Genomic DNA, 20,773 nt, shown 5'->3' with positions numbered 1-20,773 from the left:
GATTATAGCTTAAGATGGTGTGTTTTTCCAGTGAAACTGGAATCTGTGAAACCTGATAAATGAGTATATAATATCCGGAGCCTTTTTACTCCAGGGCACAGTGTAGAAAAAACTATGAAAACTTGTTTTGCCTTCAATCTTTCCACAGACATGGGTACGTCCAAACCATTCAGTCAGTAAGCTATTTGTCTGTGGGTAGTAAATTCTTCATGATGCGCCAGATTTTTTTGCTTGATTGATGAAATATTTGATTCCTAGTGTCTAAGCAGACTGGTTTTGGATTCACTTAACACCAGTGTGACCCTGAAACGCTCTTTGCTTAATGATTTCTGATGCAAGGGATCTCCATCAAGGTTGACAGTCAGATCTTCCTTCCATTTGGGCACTGCATTAGAAAATCTCACTTCACATGTGGTTCATAGCTTGAATTTTGGGACTCCCTGGTTTCAGCAGCTTCCTTGTGGGTGTTATTGCTGGAGCTGAATGCAAAAAAGCTGTTAGCCCATACTAAACTTTACCCAGAAGTTTGTTCCAAACCCAAATCAAGCTCTATAATTTCAGTTAAAATTTTTGTTGGAATGTTAGTGTTACACAGCCACTCCAGAAATCTTCATGGTTGCAGCTAACTGTTCAATCCCTTGTGATGCTTATGGAACATCATGGAATTATGAGGCAATATTATACTAAAAATTGAAGGCCTGCATGCTAAATATTGTGAAAGAGCTGCTGGTTGAAGTGATTCCTCAACAAAAAGGTTAACATCTTTCATCTTTCTTCTCTTTTTAACAGAAAGGGAATACCGCCCTGCACATTGCATCCTTAGCAGGACAAGCTGAAGTTGTCAAAGTTTTGGTTAAGGAAGGAGCCAATATTAATGCTCAGTCTCAGGTATGATACTATTTTTCCTTCTCTCATTTAAAAGTTACTTGGTGAAATTTCTTTACTAAAATAGATCTGAGATACCTGGCAGAGATTCCAAATCTTTCCATTGTTGCCACACCCGAGGAATCAGTCAAGTTAAGCCTTACTTGCCAGTCACTTTTAAGAAAATAAATAACAAACTGAAGTTATGTACTTGTTGCACTATTTGTAAACTTACTTTTTTTTTTTTTATTGAGATCTTTTAACAATTTCTAGTGTGCTTTAAGAAATAGTTTCTGAAATTCTTCAGAATGTCAAAATGTTTCATCATGTTTTTCTTGAACTTGGTATGCAGTAGTACTGATCATAATTTCTTAAAGTCTTGATTTATAGAATTGCTTTTCATGGTTATTTGTTGGCTAAACTCTTACAGATAACTCAGGCTTCTGAAGTCATTATTTCTATGATTAGCCAGCATTTAAATCAAAAGTTTAGAATACACATTTGAGTTTAGGTAATTCACCTTGTCCTGGCTGGCAAACTGACTACAAAAAGAGCCCCACTTTTCTGCATTGAAATGAAGCTTGTGTACTCTTCTATGATGTCCCAGACAAGAAGGAGATGTTGCAAAGGCTGACTGATGGCCAGTTCTTCTCAGTCTGGGCAAGGCTGTTGTAGCAGTTGCCTCCCTGTTGAGATTTCAGAGCTGTAAACAACGTGCTTGATTTTTACGGAACCACATACTTTGAAGTAGCTAGATGATGGTTTCTTTTTCAAGGTAACTGTTGCCAATTCCTTTGTCCTTCCAAACAGACACCATATCAATTACCATAGAGCAATTGGTCAAATTATCCTAATGTGTCTTTAAGAGGCATGTTATTTCCTCTATTTACAATTAGGAAGAATTTATCAAATTGATTGTTTGTAAATTGTCCTATGATAACTACCTGTACCTATGAAGAAATGAACAGATGGTATAGATAAGGACTATGCCAAGCATACAGAAGCTGCCATCTTTATTCCAGCAATATCTTTCTAAAGCATCTGATCTGGTTGTGATATTCTCAGAAATAAATAATCACACTAAGAGCTTTCCAGTGGAGTTTCAGTGCATCATTCAGTGACTGTAAGTACCATTTTTGCAGTTAAAACAAGTGATGCTTCAGGGGTAGATTAATTTCAGATTGAATTTTCTTAGAGCTTACTATGTATAGGCTAGATAGTGACGGTTAGCATAATCTTTCTGGGATTCATGTGCAGAACAAGAGAGTAATCTGATTAAACAGTGTAGCTAGACTCTACTTTGGTTGAAGAGAAATTCAAGAAACAAACTAGACCTGTGTGTAATGCTTTTTTCAATCCTAGTCTGTTGAGCATTCTCTTATCCATAAGAATGAGAATACAGACAAGTTTCTGAAAGGATTTGATATGTTGGAGCCCATCTTAAGTCTGGCTAGCTTCATATCCTGCTAGCCCAGACCTAGGAACCTGCTTTTTTTTTTTTTCCCCAGGTGCAGTACAATCATGTAAAGTAAATAGAGGCCAGTGTATGAACTATTAAGTCTATAAAACAAACAAGTATGTCAATACCTTTGTTACACTTCGGTCCAAGACTCTCTCTGTATTTTAAGGTTTATTCCATTTTTTGCTGAAAAGCTGCTGTTAATGTGTTCCCTCAAGACAACTGATGGTCAATTATTCCCCATCCTCCACTTCCATTAAAGATAAGGAGTACTGTAATTCCACTGCTGAAAAATTTGGCAAAATCCTTTCATAATGAACTGATTGAATTAGTCTTGCACACATTTTTCAGCTTCTCATTGTATAAGAAGATAAACAGATGTATTTAATGTTAGGATTTCAAGCAAAGTAAGAGAACTCATGGTAAAAATGATAACTATTATGAAGAATAAGTCCTCAGAAAGTCTTCAGAACCTTCAGAAGGTTTTTCTTCACACTTGAGAAACAAATAAGTTGTTTTTCTAAATATGAAATCTTGCTAGAATTGGAAATTGTTTTCACAGGTATTTTGTATACTATCCTAGTTTTTAAAGATGTTTATTATTAGCACTGAATGTTCTACAGAGTACGTGCATACTGGTTAACAGGCATTTGCTGCTTGAATTACCACCCAAGTGGGATTAATTCAGCAGATAATGACACATTTGGAAAATGACAATAGGCAACCTGGCATAAGCTCTTCTTCCTGCTTATTGAAACCTGCATCTACATGACAGGAGTTACTTTTCAGAATAATGCGGAAGGGATGTGATGTTACCAAGATACTCCACAAAACATTTGCAAAGTGGAGACATTTTTATGTGTAAGAGAATGCAATCTGAAGTGAAATTCCAGAAGACAAATGTAAACTTGTCGTTAATCAATAAAGATGAATTGGAGGATTTGATTAGTGTTTATAAAATGATAATATATTTTAAATAAAGAGTCATAGCATTTAAAACAAATAATTCAGTTTTATTTGCAGTGGGTTTTTTGCCTGGCACTGTAAATCTGTAGAGTCTTGGTAGAACATCACCATCTCCAGTGGCTTGTTAATTTTTCTCTGCAAGGGGAAGTATATGTGGGGGGCGGGGGCGGGGGGGGGGGGGGGGGGGGTAATGAGGGGGTTCTGTGGAAGCTCCTGGTTCACATTCTGCAATGACTTGCTGTTTTAATGTGATTTCTTGATTCTGGGTGAATATAATGAACGCTGTTGGCACCTGAGTACTTGTTGTCTAAGCAGTTCACCCTGTAGCTGCTGGTGGATGATGTAAATAGCAATAGAGGGCCTGTACAAGAACGATGATACCTAATGGATTGTTCCCCACTGCTGCTCACTAGCTCTTTCCAGACAGAACAAATTCTACTATCATATATCTGTTCTGGATTTATGCCATATTGTCTTCATTTAAAAAGTCTCACTCGCTTGAAATGGTGAGTGAGTCCTTAATGCAGTGTGATCCAGCTGCAGGCCTTTTGGTTGCATCTCCCTGCTGCCATTTTGCAGAAGGATAGTTTACAGTTGCTTGAGGAGCTCCAATCTGGGCAGGCTAAGAGCTCCTTCTATGCCTCCTGCACTCAGCCACAGTGATCCTGACAGAGCTGCTGCCATTTCCCAGGTCTCTATGCCAGCAGTTTCTGCAATTAACCTTCCTGGTTTGGTCTTCCTACCCCTGCTACCAGTAGGAGCAGCTATTGCTGCTGCCAAGCATCTTCAGGGAAAGCTGTCCCTGGTACGGATCATTCCTTCATACCGTTTCCTGGCAATAGCCCTGTCAGTAGCACAACAGTAAATGAGTGTGAGTAGAGAGAGTTGTATGACCTAGATCTGTCAACTTAGTAAGTGTTGGATGCACTTTGGTAATATCTGTTGACAGCATTCAGTATTTTGAATACTATTTACATGTGTGTTTTCACATATGTGTTCCTATGTAGCTAGTGATTTGAATATGAATGAACAGATGTTGCCTATATTATGAGTGGAAAGAATGCATGGTTTTGGTCAGAGCTCTGAGCAGACTGCTAAGAATTTGCTTCTAATACTGGGTTGCCAGAGACTTCTCAAGTCAAGATTAAATTAAAAACTCATTTTTCTGTATTTCCATGCTCTATGAGGTTCCCTGATTTCATAGTTGTGTTCAAGAATCACATGCATCATAGACAGTAAGTTTTAAAATGAAAACAACAAAAGCAGAATTCAAAGCTAATAAAGAATAAAAAATGTTGAAATATAAAAAATGATTCAAGCACATGTAAGTACAGCTGATTGAAAAAGGAAAATACGAAGTTATAAAGGAAAAGGAAAAGAGAATTCAAGCATTCAGTTTTCAAGAATTCAGTTCTTTTCAGGTATACTCAGATTACATATATATATATTTATTTATTTATTGGTCAGGAAATATGTAATGGGTTAAAAGACTAAGGAAAACAGAAATCTTAATTGGAAAGAGCTTAATTAAGAATTTCTGAAGTGAACAAAAACAGAAAGGTATGGAATAAAAACCTGAGAAATGGACTGAAAGGCTCAGTTGCTCCTTCTTACATTTTTTCTCAATTCCATTTTAAAAAATAGACGCTATATCATCACTCTTAAATCTTTCAAGAACAGTTGTTGCTATTGAGGGTGTATTAAATTCTTTCTTTGGTATCCCTGTTATTCACACTTATTATTTTTTTTTAGGCCCCTGCTAAACACTATTTGGTGATAGTGATTTAATGCCAATGAAGTTACTCAGTTTGCTCCATAACTTCCTCCTTAAAGAACCTGGTATCTGTCAAGGTCATTTTCAGTGATGAGAATTTGCCATTGTGACAAAAGTTCTACGCTGATCATAAACCGATGGATAAGAGAGTATTCTAACCACAATTTTTTTCAACTTAATGTTTTCTTTTCCCTTTTCCAGCTAAATTGCATAAATACACTGGCCTTTATCAAAACTTGTCACAGATGACTTTTTAAATACCACACTGATTTTCCTGTTCCTTATGACAACAATATAACAGAATTATCTCAGAAAAGGCTATTTAAGAACATTGCAACCACTGAGATTACAAACTCCATCTGTGCTGAGACTGTTAAACACTTAGGACTTTGATTTTATGGATTTTAGTTTTTATTAGATTACTTTGCTTTGCCCTTCAGTTTTATGATGGCCTTCAGAGCCATTATTTTGTTCCTCTTCCTATCTTTTTACAAGCCTACTCCTTTTGAGCTAACACGTCATCACGTCTATTTTTAGAAAAGTAATTTCTATTTTGATACAAAGCCTAATTGCACAGTGATTATTAATTGAATGACTCCATTTTCACCTGCAAGCATATCATTTGAGAGCTGACATCTTCCCTGAGTATGTTTGAGGGAAATGCTGAAATGAGGGCAAATCCAGAAATGACCACAGAAATCTGGAATTTAATGGTCCTTTTCAGCACACCAGCAATTATTTGGCTCAAGTAGTCACCTTTTGCTACAAATGTTTTTTGAAACAAACAAACAAACAATCCACATCTATATAGGGAATATCCATAAAGCATCCACTTGGTTGCCTGCTCATGGTTCAGTGAGCAGATGTAGATATGCTTCATCATATTAAAACTTAATTTCTGCAATTTATTTTTTTATTTGACTGTGGTTTTTGATTATGTGTAAATCTGACCAAGCTATAGTGATTGGATGGTACAAACTATAATATAAAGCAGGTAACAGATTTAATGTGGATTTATCAAAAATGTGTTGGTTCAGGCTTGTCCTTTGAGATGTGAATACATTTCCTTGCAGAGTAGAACAAGCTCATCTGATGGCATGATAGGATCGTTAGCAATATTCACCTGTGTAGCTGATCTGCTTGATACCTCTAAATTTCAACAGGAAATTCAGACAATGCCCTCAAGGGCTGTTGAAATATTGCATTGTGCAGAACCAGGTAAGTGGCAGTGGCCACTCATCACTCTCTATTAGATACACACATACACTTTTGTCCGGATCATTTATTGGTGGATTTGATGGATGATTTATTTACTTATTTTCATTTTGCCTGTGCATTAGAACAACAATACTCTATAATCTTCCTCTCAGTAAATGTCTATTTTTGCAGTGTTTGGAATTCTTGGGCCAATTTTTGATCTTCTGCCCCATTTGAAGTAATATCACTAAATTTACTCAATCTAACCTTTACCTTTAAAGAATTTCTGTTCCTCCGCTATTAGTTTCTCTTGAAGTTGGATTGTGTCACCTTACTCATGTATAGGCATCACAGATGTCAGATAACAGGAATATTAGTCTTCTAAATTTGATGACGTTCCTATTGCAATAATCTTAGTAACTGAGTCTCCCTGTAGAGAGAGTCTCCCTGTCCTCTGTGGCAGTAGTGCTGTGATACTCTGACTGCACAAACCATATCAAATGGATCTGTCCTGATCTTCCTCTGTTCCAAACAAAGATTACATCAAAAAAGATTACATCAAAACTGATGTAAAGAGTTGTACCTCATAACGTGAGGTGATTCAACAGATTTAGAATGGTTGATATGAAGAGCTGAAATGTAAAGGAGGAAATATATTTCATTCCTGTTTAGCAACCTCTAAGGAAATTATCATATCCTGGAGTTGTCTAAAAAGCAATACTCTTCAATTTTAAAACTTTGACACCTGAGTTTAGAGGGAAACATGTTCCATATGAGATCCTAAATTTGTGCTTTGACCACAGCTTCACTTAGGAGCCCTTGCAAAAGGAGAAGCCTACCTTTTAATCATCAGATTATTTAAAGTGACCCAGATACAGAAAGCGAGGATTAGATAAATCAGTCCTCCCCCAGGCTGATCTTGTTATTTAAAAGCCCTCTGGTTTCCTTTCCTCTATATCCTTCTCTAAGCTCATTGCAAACACATTAGCCGAGAAATATTTTTGTTTGAATTTGTTCCCATTAGGTTTGCCACTTTTTCAAAATAAAGAGACTTAACTATCAGGACCATTGGAGTATTCTCACACAGACTATTCACCAGATTTGAGAGATCTGTAGAGCAGCACAGAATTCCTACCCTTACTATGCTTTCCCAGAAATGAGTGATAAGAGATCTTGTTAAGTGTCCATATTCAGTGTTACCAGTGAAGGGAGGATTTAGATGATTGTCAGAGAAGCTATCTGCTTGTCTCTCTCAGGATGTCCCAGGATTTCCTTTACCATGGATTGCTCTCCCTGTGTTTTGCAGAGATAATCTTACCTTCAAAACAAACCATATTTGCAGAGTATTTGGTAGTCTGCTATGATAAAAGATTTTAATTCCACCAACTGGGCATTCTGCTTTTATGTCAGTATATTCAGAGAGACAGATTCTTAGCTAGTATATGTCAAGGGGAGTATTTTAGTTGCAGCTCATCATTGCTAATGTAATAAAGGATCATCTCCATTATCTCTTCACTGAAAAAAAAAAAAAGGAAAGAAAAAAAGGAAAAAAAAAAAAAAAGGAATTACCTTCTGGAGGATTATAGGGATTTTAAAAGATGTAATGCAATAAGTAAAAATTTAACAATGAAATAACAGAGTTATTTGTCCTCCAAGTTTCAGCTGCCTGTCTCTTATAGTGATTATCAGTTAATGGAAAACAATGATCTTGAAGTATGACTGCAGACAGCCATGCAAGTGAAGCTGAGCAGAATGTCTGTGAATGCAAGACAGCAGGGATGCTTAAAGATTTGCAGGGAATAACAAGATAACAGTGTAAACACAAAATAATTATAATTGATATTTATGTGCATTTATGTGTGACAGTTTCCCTAACAATTCATGTAATTAATGGGAAAATAACCCTATGAGGATGTCCATTTCATGATGTCCCTCACAGAAGAAGCAGTGTGGTGATCTAGAAGTGCAGGATTGACTGGCTTTCACTCAAGGGTAATGTATCTGAATGCAGAGATTGTTCGAGGAAAGCAAAACCCAGATGCTGATTTGGAAGACTGCCCAGAATTCAAATGCAAAACTTTGCCTCTGCTAAATTGCTGGGCCCTAAACCATGCCCGGTATCAAGGTTATATTTCCTGATGCATGACTAATCTGTTCTCTGCCCATTATTCTCCATCAGCTCAGTTCTTATTACAGGCTTCCTCTTGGTAAAAATGACACTTTCAAGGCACAGAACATCTTGATTTCTGCCTGTCTGTGTTTCAGATGGTTGTTACTTTGCTGCTTCTGAGGAGAAAATCGTGATATTTGAAGCTGCTAAAAATAATTACTGTGCTCTTCACATTCGTCACATAAGCTAGAAAGTGGCTTACAATAAATGCTTCCCAGGAGGGGTGTTCTGGGAACTACAAGGTGGTAGATAGTGTTGCCTGAACTTGCACCTCAGCTGGAGTTCTGAATGATCACTCATGGACCAACTTGATGAACAACACAAACCCCGACATCATTTATTCATTGTTTTTACAGTTATCTCACTGGTTAAGTACAGAGTGGCAACCATTCAGTATAACTAAAAAATTAGTGAGACAGGTGAAGAGGTATTGTTATTTTCTGTGGCATCTTCTGTGTCACTGCGTATCCATTAATTTGTTTATTTAAGTAGTGCAAATTAGTTGTAAGGTCTATCATTTCAAACTTTGTTTAACTGTTTGGCAGTTAAATGCAGAATCATCAATGTCTCTAATCTCAGTAATTCCAACCTATCTCATAAACGGATTTTTCAGCTTTAATTTTTACAATCTATAGGGCCCTCGTGGTCTAACAATCTGCTATCTGTAATTAATGTAAAATTGTTACCAAAATGATGAGCTTGTGAAATTGTTTTACAGTAGATCAGAATCTACTGTCTCTACTTTGCCCTTATAGCTGTGCCACTTTACATCAAATAATTTTGTTTGCAGATATTTGCCTCTAATCTGTTCATTGTTTACTAGCACTTATCAACTTTGTTAATAACGGAACAGCTACCCCTGAAAATGAATATATGCTAACGTCTTGTGTCTTTCTCATTTTGAAACATTGAGTAAACACTCAAGTTAGAAAACAATGTGCATTTAGAATAACATATCTACAGTATTTAATTTAGCTAGTTGTTGATGTATCCAGAAGGTATTCTTATTGGCTGCTTTTCTTATAACGTGGATTTGGGACAAAATAAAAATGCCCTCTGTGAAAGTCAAGAGGAGGACTTTAGGAGGAGAAGTTCCTTCTCCAAAAGAGCGGCCAGGCACTGGCACTGGCTGCCCAGGGACATGGTGGAGTCACTGTCCCCGGAGGTGTTCAAGAACCATGAAGGTGTAACACTGAATATGGACACTTAACAAGATCTCTTATCACATGGTTTAGTGGACAGTATTGGTAGCGGTGGGTGGTTAGATGAGATGATCTTAGAGATCTTTTCCAAGCTTAATGATTCTGACTCTGTGATTCTAAAGCACTGTTAGGGTCACAGCAGTGCATTCAGTGCAAGAAGACAGGAGATGAACAGAGCATATGTTCCTCAGCTTTTCAGGTTTGAGCCTGGTCTTCTCTCAAAACCAGAAAAAAATCTTAATTGAATAGTGTTGGTTTTTTTTGTATTGTTTGTTTGTTTTTCGTTTTGTTGTTGTTTTTTTCCCCACTACTGTTGTTTCAGTGTTTCTTGTTATGATAGAAGGTAGAGTCATACTTACTGCTAGAGAACTCGAGGAGGACATACAGACAAATATCAAACTGTCTTCTGAGTATTGTAGTAGCATATTTTATACAAATAGGTCTTATGAAAAAGCAGTTAGAGGTAAAATTGAGCAGTATTAAGCCAGTATTTGTCACTCCTCAGCAGCGTTGATCTAAATTCTTGGTAGGTGCTACATGTTCACTGAAGAAAAAAAATGCAGTAGTTTTCTCAGAGTTTTAGATGTTTTCAACTTTTGAAACCCTGCTGAAATGTCTCAGTCTAAATGTAGAAGTTTACAATCTGAAAGTTTTTTAATGCATTTTTTATTACACTCTTTATATTGACAGTTCTAGTTCTGATAGTAAACATGTTTATTCTGATGGCTAAGATGGGATGTAGATATCACTGGTTTGGTTTAATATCTGGGAGTGCGGAAACAAGGGGCGTGAATTGTATGTCACTGAATAAAGATTTCAATCAGGATCTTGCCACTTTTGTTTAAGTCAAGCAGTATTCAGAAGAGTAGAAAAAACCTGAAACAGTTACTGAATTTTAAAGGTTTGAGCAGTGATTATGTTCTTACTGTTTAAATGCTGTGGTCATTAATAAGAAGAATTTATTATCGGAGTGTGCTGTCTTATGACCAATCTAAGCTTGTCTCATCTTGTCTCATTCATATCTCATCCTTTGTGCCAGTGTCTCTTTCATTTTGGAACTGGCTTGTGTTCTAAGAGTGGAAAAAGATGGAGGCACAGGAGGAAAACTAGAAGTAAATTCACAGAAGCTTCCCTCAGGTTGGATAAATTGCCAGGTCCTACAATGGAAACGAGCAACCCAGAGAAAACCAAGCTTGCGCAATATTTTGCTCACGGCATCTTTAAATGTCACTTGAGAAATTACAATTAACGGATTGTATTACAGGTTACAACAAAATGTCTAATTACTTTGGTTTTCATTTGTGACCTTGATTGATAGCTTTTCATTTCCTTGGTGTGAAGCAAAATTGTAGGATAAAAGATAATCAAGATCTCGAACCAAAAACCCATAGAGTAAGATGGAGAGGCATGTGAGATAACTGGCCTAGGTAGGACTGTGTGGGCTCCTTACTTGGTAATTACATCTGGAAGAGTAACTAGCAATGAGCATTTGCTTTATATAAACAATTGTGCTAAATGTCAATTGTCTTTCCTAGTAATTTTAGTCTTCTTTTAATACAGTCTTAAACAGTTCTTGGAGGCTTTTAAAATAAAATATTTTATTTGAGTTTGTTAGCTCTTTAATCACAGCTCTCATATGTCATTATAAGTGAGGCAAACTGAGGGGAAATATTTTCATCTGTTTTCTCTATTTCCCTCATTAGCATGCAGGATAGGATAAAGGATAAATGTGTGTGTATATATAAAAATATATATATGTATATACACACATATTTCTATATATGGATAGATGCTAAGGGCTGCATACTTGTGTGGGTAGGCCAGTCATTCAGAGTGGCTACTGAGACCAATTTGGAAGATGTGTACTTCCAGTCATTTGGTACTGCATACAAAGAGCTTGATTCTTTGAAAACTTGCCCTAAAATACAGCAAAACTGGCTAAGCTGTGTGGTTTTCTCAATAATAATCTCTTTTAATAATCTCTTTGCTTCTTCAGACTGTGTTCTTCATTAGGGCTTGGATAGCATTTAATGATACGAATTCGGAGTCATATTAAGGCTTGCCAATTTGCATTATTAGCTTGAAGAATCATTGAGAGCTAGTCATTTTCTCAAATTAGCAAGTAAATAAGTGAATGTAGTAGAGAGAATGGGGCATGAAATATACTCTACTTGCTTAGTGTTAATTTCGCATAATAACTTTATACTGTAGACGTAAACATTTTTCAGTATGTATTTGAGGGGATAATCAAATCTGAGTACTATGTCCTCACAACAAATACTCTGATGAAATCATTGTGTGAAAGTGAATGTTATGTATCATTACAAAATAATTTCTGTTTTTCATATGATGCACAGAACCTAGACATGCAGACACAGCAGAATTATGCAGTCACGCTTTGAGAAAACAAGAAGAAAGTGTATTTCTTCTTTTCCTGTCACATTTAGTTACTATAGTCTCCATTTTTACTTGAATTCTGGAATGTGTTGATACAGCGTGAGCATATAAGCTCAAGGAAAATGTATTGTAATAAAGATACTTTTCCCTTTCAAGGCCCAATAGAACTTCTGCATCCCATTTACATACTAGTACAAGCAAGAGAGAGGTTGTTGTCCTTTGCAGTACATCCATGACACATCGTTTGTGGGTTGGGTTTGTTGGTAAACACTGTGAGTAATGAAACAAACGTCTAGGGTCTTCAGTTTGCAGAGGTCTGGTATCTAGAACTTTGAAATACCCATAGAAGCAGAACAGAGAAACCTAGTGTTGGTATGTAGCTCTTTGAAACTAAAAGATGAGAAACAGGGAAGGCAATTTTAGATCCAAGAAGTAAATAGAATGGAGGGAGGGATATGATTTTGTTGTGGGCATTTCCATTTAACTGAAGGTCTGTCTGAGAAAGAAACTTGTTGTGTAGGAGACAGACAGAAGAGCAGGCACACCATAGCCTGTCAGAGAAACTGTGCTGAGTGGGAGGAGACGTGGAAGTCGTGGAGTCCAGGAGACAAGAGAAAAGGAAGAGCTCCAGCAGGGCTAACAGGTTATCCCACTGGGTAGAGCTCTGCCAAGGAGAGCGGTAATGTTAGGAATCTCCTAAAATAGGAGTCTCTGGGCAAGAGCCAAAAGTGTTGAGGTCAGGAACACCACAATTAGAAGGTCTGAAAGCAGTTCTTCACTAAGAAAGCAAACTTCATCCTGACTGTGAAAAAAAATGAAGCTTGGCCTTGCCAGAGGATAAATTCAGAGGAAGCTTTTCAGTATGTCTGGTGTAGGCAATGTTACAAATAAAACTCAGCATGCTTTTGCAATTTCCAAGATAAGAAAGATTTTAAGAAAAAATATATGATAATTTTACACTATAAATAAAGTTTGAGGGGAAAAAAAGAGGCTGTGACTTTATGTAGGCAAGTTTCTTTACACGCATTTGCTGTAGTTACAGGTAGCACTATGACACGTTAGGAGAATATACCTGATGTAGTGGGCAGTATGTGGATCAGCGTTGGGACTGGGTGGGTAAGCATATAGTATTTCTAAATGATAATAAAATCATATATGTATTGTGTATGGTGTTCTAATCCAAGGTTTATTGCCCTGATCCTGTTCCAGTAATAAGTTTTTAATCAAATAGATTTACTTTGGCTTGAAAATTCTCATATTCTTTGCATATATGAGTACATGTGTGATCCTTGTATTCATCCATACAGAATTCAATGTTAGAAGTATCTAGCAAAATGCATGAATCATTTAAAAAATGCTACATTATACTTCAGTATTAGAATACTAACTAAGCACGTAGAAGATTACTGCTAGTTATAGGTTAGTTGCTAATAGATTCTTTCCAGTGTGAGAAGGAAAACTAAAAAAGCAAACCAGCTTGGTTACCTGCAGTTTTCTCAGTGCTGTCCTGTCCTAGTGCAATTGAAAACAAACCAATCTGTTCATAATTCCTACTGCCAGCTCAGTTTGTTAGCTTGGCAGTTCTCTGCACACATGCTTGCTGGCCTCTCTGCCACCATGACAGAAATGGAAGAGGTGGTCTTGTGTTCCTCCTTTGTGCCTCTGGTTTACTGCTTGTAATTTGAGGGCAGGAGAGTTGCCCACCAAAATACCATTGATCTTACTGTTAAGGGGCTTTTCTTGATGTCTATCCTGAATTTTCTTCGCTGCAACCTTAGTAAATTATGCACTTTTCTATTTCTTTTAGCATTATCAACATGCAGAACAAGTCTTTCCCTTCCTCTTTGAATAACATTATCTTTTCCCCTTCGGTTTTCTATTTCTAGACTAAATAACACCAATTACAACAGTTTTCTTAAAGAAAAGTAACTTCCCTATTTTGATTTTTACAGTAGCGCAGTGATTGTCTGTGTTGCAGCAGGATGAGCTCAGTGACCCTCTGGTAGTCCTTGTGACCTTCAAGTCCTTTTCTGCAAAATTCTAACTCATTTTTCCCTATTTGCCCAGTTTGCTAATCCTGCCAAAGCATTGAAACTAGCATTCAACCTTGTTATGCTGCATGTCCATCCCTTTTTTCCAGAGTAACGGGAACCTTTCAAATCATGTTCTTCTTGTGTGGTGTAATTGCAGAACACCTTGTTCATGCTGTGTGTAACTCTAATAAGAGCATTCAGTTCCATCTTCCAAGTAATTCCTGAGAATATTGGAAAATATCTGCCAGAGACAGAGGCTTCCGATGCAAGATACCCAAAACGCACACCACAATTTTGGCAATAAATTGCTCTTAACAGTTGTTAGGTCTAATTTTTTAATTGTTTATGTCCCAGGGTTGTTGATGGAAATACTAGAATATTACACAAGGTCGTATTAAAAGAGATGCTACAACATGTATGCTATATGTCACCACCATATGCAACATACATAAAATTTATCTGAGTAATTTTCTACGTTTGTAATGTAGAGGACAGCTGTAAAGACAGCTAAAACAACTGTGTTACCTACTGACTGAATAAAGAGACTTCATTTAATTGGGAAATTACTTCAGTGTTTCCATAGCAAGTTGGCTTCTCTGAAACAAAATTCTTAGTTACCACAGTATTTGCATTAATTCTGGTTAGAACATATTTCTAACGAATTTCCCCTTAGATTGACTAACTTGGAAGTATTATCCAGAGCAGATTCTTCTAAGTAGACCAGCTCGTTGTATGGTCAGAAATGCAGTTCTTATTTTGTAAGGCTGAGTTTTTTTATGTTATGTTTGCTATGTTTTATGTATTGCAGAATTTTGTGTAATATATTAATCCTTTGTCATCTCAGCTCAGCATGTCATGAGATACGGACTTTATGTTCTCCAGATGATGATGTCTTTGGTTAAGTTAATGTAATAAAGGGGTGAAGATTTTACTTTCCTGTCATCTTTTATAAAAGTTTATTTTAGCTTTACCATCCCGGAGCCATTGACAGCAAGGTAATTAGTGTGCTCACTGCTTCCTGAAAATATATCAGAAGAAAATGTGTGTGAAAGTGTGTAGACTTTTGTGGCTTTAAATGACATTAAAATGTTACCATACTGAGTTAAAAATACTTGGTTGTTCTGCTTATATACTCGTAACAAGTTAAAAAGCGTAAATACGTTTTTAGCTGTATCATAATTTGGGCTTTAATATCACTGTTTTCTCACTACAGTATTTTCTCATATTTTCTCCCTAGAATGGTTTCACTCCATTGTACATGGCAGCTCAAGAGAACCACATTGAAGTGGTGAAATATCTCCTGGAGAATGGAGCCAACCAAAGCACAGCTACTGAGGTGACTTATATTTTTCTTTTTTTACGCTCTTATTTTCCCTTGCCTGTATATTCAGTGATCTGAAGATCTGCAGATGGAGGATTTTGAGAGCTTTCAGTCATTCATTTAGCTGAGTTGTATTTATGGATTTTTCACTTTTTTTTTTTTTTTTTTCTTTTTTTTTTTTTCCCCCACAAACAAACATATTAGATGGACAAACTGTTCTGGTAATTGTGAGAAGTCAAAGAATGAAATCCAGCCTGAATTATTTGACAGCGAATCATCCACTGACTTTAGCGAGCCCAGGATTTTCACCTTTAGTATATGCCCATTTATTCATTCAGCTTCTCGGATATATTTTTGAAAAATGAATGAGACTTTGAAATGAGTTCCCAAAGGATGTAGAAATTATAGGAGGCTAAGATGACCTCAATGGAATGGTATTGCCAGGTGAGTTAGGAGCAGATTGATCATAGGATAAGTGAAGAGGTACAGCCTTTCCTCTTGAACAGTCATTGTTTCAGATTTACATCTTTGGCAAGTCCCATGGAAACTGAAGCATCTAGGAGTGCCACCACCTGATACTATCTTGTGCTGCTTCTCTATTTGTACAGTAACATCTGGGCAAAAATTGGTGAATGGAATTATTATAGCATGTATCTCCAAATCTTGTCTGGAGAGAAAGGGGTCTCATGGGGAAGATAAATGACTAATGTGAATTGCATCAATGAGCTTACCAGGGAATGTGTTGGTTATCCTCACATAGTTTACTTCTACCATCAAATCATGTTGGAATAAATGTACAGAAAGATGGTATTCATTGCTAGGATCTGGATTTCACTGCCTGAAGCAACTTTAAAGCAAGCAAAACAGATGCCAGTGGAAGAGATGAATCTCCATCTCAAGAGCTTCCTTTCACAAATGAAAGGCTTTTGGGACAATGAAGGAAACTTCTAGATAATGAAGAATGTGTTCCCCCGACTTCTTGTTACTCTGCTTCAGCCAAATCTTAGTTTGTTCTCATCTAGGAGAGCAAGTGACCAGACTGTGCTACAAAGCTTATTGGCATCGTGTTTAGTCTATATAAATGGAAATGCAATGTGAAGTAGTAACAAAAAAAAAGTTCCTCCTCTCTCAGAGAGCTTCTTCTCATGTCTATTACTTTTCCCTAGTCTGTACAGAAACTTACCCATTCCAGATTACCTTCACGAATGGACATTCAAGATGATGGTGCATTTATGCTTGCTTTCCTTTTCATTAAACTGATCTGCTAGTGTTAACAGCTGCTTTACTATCCCTTCTTTCAATGGATACTGTACCATTTGATGACAGCTCCTAAAATAATCCTCTTGAGGCCTGCATACACTGAGATCACATTACATTGCAGCTTTCTGAAATATGAAGTCCCATGTGATCACCAGGCAACTTGGCAAAAGCACGCCTTTTGTGACCGAGTCGCAGGGGATCTTTGGCTCTCCCAGGGCCCAGCCTGGCTACAGCATGCAGTCACCTGCTCTCAGTCTTTCACCAAATAACTTTTATTGACTGTGATGAGGAGCAGTGATCATTAGATTACAGGAACTATGAAGATGATGTGGTTACAATTCATGTGGCCTCTGCTTGAACACAGACATCAAGGCATCATTGGAATTTGTAGGGTTGTCTGATTTTGTAAAAAAAAAAAAAAAAAAAAAAGACAGGGAAGGAGAAAAGCCAACTGGACCCACACTGAACTTGAGTCCAAGTCTGTCTTCTGTCATCAGAAAAGTCAGATCTTACTTTTGTGGCCTGAAAAGTAAGGACTGTATATCCCCTTATCACTTACCTAGATAAGTTTTGGTTTCAAGCCTTGCTCAGGTGGTGTCTTTAGTGATGCGAATATTAGTGAAACCTGTATTCAGTAGAAAACTGAGCTGCTATCTGCTTTCACATGTGCCCTGAATTTAAGTCTTATGAATGGAACAAAGAAGTGATACATTGATAAGGTGGGACAGCATCAAAAGACTTTGGAAGGACATTCTGTTTGACCTCAAAGACAGACTGTTCTCACGTGAGGAGGTGGAGAAATGAAATACTTTCTCAGGGCTCCTGTTAGCCATGCTACCTACAAGTAAAAGGAGGGACAATGCAAGAATGGCAATAGCTGCTCAGAGAAAGATGGAAGATAAAGTGGGACAAATCAAACGGTTGATCTTGTGTTTGAAGCTCTGAAACAGGCACTGCCTTTGGATGTACTTTATTCCCTCTATTTTATGTGTCCTTCACTTTATATGTGTAGGTACAAAATCAGAGTCAGGATGATCTCAGTTTCATAGGGCCTCTAATCCTGGATTTGTTCTCATGTTTCCAGAGGCAAAAGGCAAATGCATTAAGCCATTTCAGCACCTAATGTAGCCCCAATCTCAGAATTATCTCTGCAGTTCAGCTGTTACATCAGCTGTTCACTACATTTTATTTCACCGTACAGAATTTAATCTCTATTACAGAAAGAAACTGTATGAGTATAGCTGTTACAGCACACTTACCCACAGTTCAGCGCAAAAGGGAGTGAATGTTGTTAGTTTACTAGGGGAGAAAATTGCTTTGGCAATTCTTCAGATGCTTCTTTCAGCATGTTAGCACTCATTCCTTCCCGACTTGTCCTTTATTATTTTACATCTTCCTATTTTCATATTCCCAGTCAGTTCTATCTCTTTCCTATGCCTTTTACAATGTGTCTTAGTTTGCTTAGGCAGTTTGGCCATAATAAATTCTTCAGCTGTTCCTTCTGATCTACACACGGAAAACTTTGTTTTATTCCCTTCCCTTTTCGTAGCACTATTATCCACCAGCCTTCTTGTCACAGACTCAGTTTGTGAGGAACCACTGTTCCTTGTGGTTTAGCTGCCTTTCAGTGTAGCATGTGAACGTAGCATATGTGCTTAGACAACATGCAAGACTTGAGCTTTTAGATTTATTGTTTTAGGTATAGTTTTATAGATGAGGTACTTGAGCAGGCAGTACTTCAGTTGAGACACAAGTTTTGAGTTTTGATACATTTTAAAGTATTGGGAGTTCAGGGCATGTGTGACAGAGCATGAAATTTTGAAAACAATTTAAAAACAAATCTAAAAATACAAAGGAAAAACAGATTTTTCTGATTTCCAGAAAAATATATAATGTTTTTCCACTTAGAATTTGAATAAATTACTAAATATTAGCTGACTTTTGTGAGTTATAGGCCATATATAAACTAGAATGGGAAACAGAAGCAAATGCATCTGGAGATGTATTTTCTTTTCTTTTACACAAATATTGCTAGAATACACATTGTGGTCCATTTTATGACAATTAGGACAAATACTGTAGAATGATCCTTTGCCTGTACTTGAACAAACAAAACTTTGAACTAAAAAAAGCATTCTTCTGATGTGTTTGAAGTCACATCTGGATTAAAATGTTGTGCCTCTGATGCCATTTCACTGGTGAGCATTGTGGTGTAGAGGCAGAAAAGAGCTGGTGATGTGCTTAGCATATTTCTGTGTGTGAACAGTGCCGTGCAGTTCGCTGAAGCCCAGTGTCCTTCATCTTACTGAGTATGTTTTGTTTTTTCTCTTGCAGGATGGTTTTACTCCCTTAGCTGTTGCTCTGCAACAAGGACACAATCAAGCAGTGGCTATCCTGCTGGAAAATGACACCAAGGGGAAAGTGAGATTACCAGCTTTGCACATTGCTGCCAGAAAAGATGACACCAAATCAGCAGCGCTCCTTCTGCAGAATGACCACAATGCCGATGTGCAGTCCAAGGTAACATAATGCTGTCCTACAGGAAACAGGGCACTCATGTGGCTGAGTGCCAACGGGCAGCCAGCTTTTGCTTCCTTCATCTTAAGGGTTGAAGGTAATTTCTTCTGTGGGGAAAGATGAGTCTCTAGACCAGTATCACCAGTAATGTTTCTACTTCTGTCTTGTTTAGCCACACAGTAATTACAAGCTACACATTTTTTTTTGCTTTTTGTTTATATCTCTCATTTCAGTGATAACCAACTTTCTCTTATTATTTATAAACCAAAGAAATATGAATGGAAGCAAAATCACTGCTTCCTTATCAAATAGGATACTGGTTTATTGCCTGTGGGAAAATAGGTTATATTTAATGTTAATGCATGCTTGAATGGTTTTTCCCATTATAACAGCATAACTCATTTCAAAAAACAACTTAGTTCTTGGTTTTGCAGCCAATCTTTAATATCTTTCCTCTTTTTCCCAAACCATGCTGCATCAGATGATGGTGAATAGGACGACTGAGGTACCGAGATCAAAAATTTTTAATTATTCTTTCTATTATTTATGATTATTTTCTCTGCTCTGTGACAACATTTCTTTATTATTTATCACTAAAAGTGAAGTTGTGACTTTTTAAATCTATAACACTTTGTCACTCAGCAAACCTGTTATTATTCATTCTTTGTCTTAGCATTTCTTTTTATTTGTGACTGTTACCATATTAAGTAAACTTCTTAGAACTTGCACTCAGTTCAAAGAAACCTGAAGTGTGTAATGGAACTATTGGAATGGACTACTGGAGGTGTTTCTCTAGCTCAAGTAATTTAATTATGACAATGCATTTACTTGGCATAACTAAATTAAGGTATATCTGGCTGAGCCAGAAGCATTGTAAAATACATTTTGAGTAGAAAAAATAATTGAATCCTCCAAGGTAAAAAAACTTGTTCAGTGCATCTGTTTACTTTTACCGTTGTTCTTACTGTGATCTTTTTCAATGAAGTTTTCAGAAGTCCTTTAGGGATAACACTTAGTACATTTTTTTATACTGATGGAATGTAATGACTCTCTGAGCATGTCCGCTAAAAATGTTATGTCAGATTGACTAGAACTGTGATTTCTCCTTTAGTCATTATTGTCACATTTAGGAAAAAGTAGTATTTCCTAGAACGCAGTCATTGTTTGAATCTTGCCTTTTAAATAATCATTTCTTTGTTAGATGAGGGAATGAATTTTGAATGTGTGCACACGTGAATGTGCTCTGCATTTGGTTTGTGCATACATGAGCAAATTGCTATGAGGCAGCCTGCAGTGGGAATTGAAACGGTGACAGCTTCTCGCTGCCATCTGCCTATGGACATGATCTTTTACAGTAAATGTAAAGCAATTAACAACTTTTTCACTGGCCATTACATTACCTCTAAGTACCTTGCATTTGTCACAGAGCAAGTACATGTGCTGAGAAGTTGTATAAATACAACATTAATTCACTCTATAACTTAATACAGTATTGTATTTGTGTGCCTACAGCCTCAGTAGACATTTTTCTGGTAATTTACCACAGCAACAATTTATGAATTTAATGACTGATTTTACTTAGACCAGGATCACCTGTGAAATAGCAAAACAGT

At 36.9% G+C, this 20,773-nt stretch overlaps 1 protein-coding gene across 1 annotated transcript in view; it reads left to right on the top strand.

The window, feature by feature from the left end:
- Positions 1–20,773, top strand: part of ANK2 (ankyrin 2) — a gene marked incomplete at both ends in the record, with an annotated part of 175,923 nt that overhangs the window by 49,841 nt on the left and 105,309 nt on the right. Inside the window, 4 exons of the mRNA XM_079534109.1 lie at positions 790–888; positions 15,300–15,398; positions 18,978–19,163; positions 19,642–19,665. Of these exons, the coding sequence (XP_079390235.1) occupies positions 790–888; positions 15,300–15,398; positions 18,978–19,163; positions 19,642–19,665 (408 nt within the window). The remainder of the gene's footprint in view (positions 1–789; positions 889–15,299; positions 15,399–18,977; positions 19,164–19,641; positions 19,666–20,773) is intronic.

This window comes from Tetrao urogallus (genome assembly GCF_951394365.1).
Source record: "Tetrao urogallus genome assembly, chromosome: 4".
In the NCBI taxonomy this organism is placed as follows: Eukaryota; Metazoa; Chordata; class Aves; order Galliformes; family Phasianidae; genus Tetrao; species Tetrao urogallus.
Note: the sequence above shows the minus strand (reverse complement) of the source record. Positions and strands in the feature narration are given on the sequence as shown.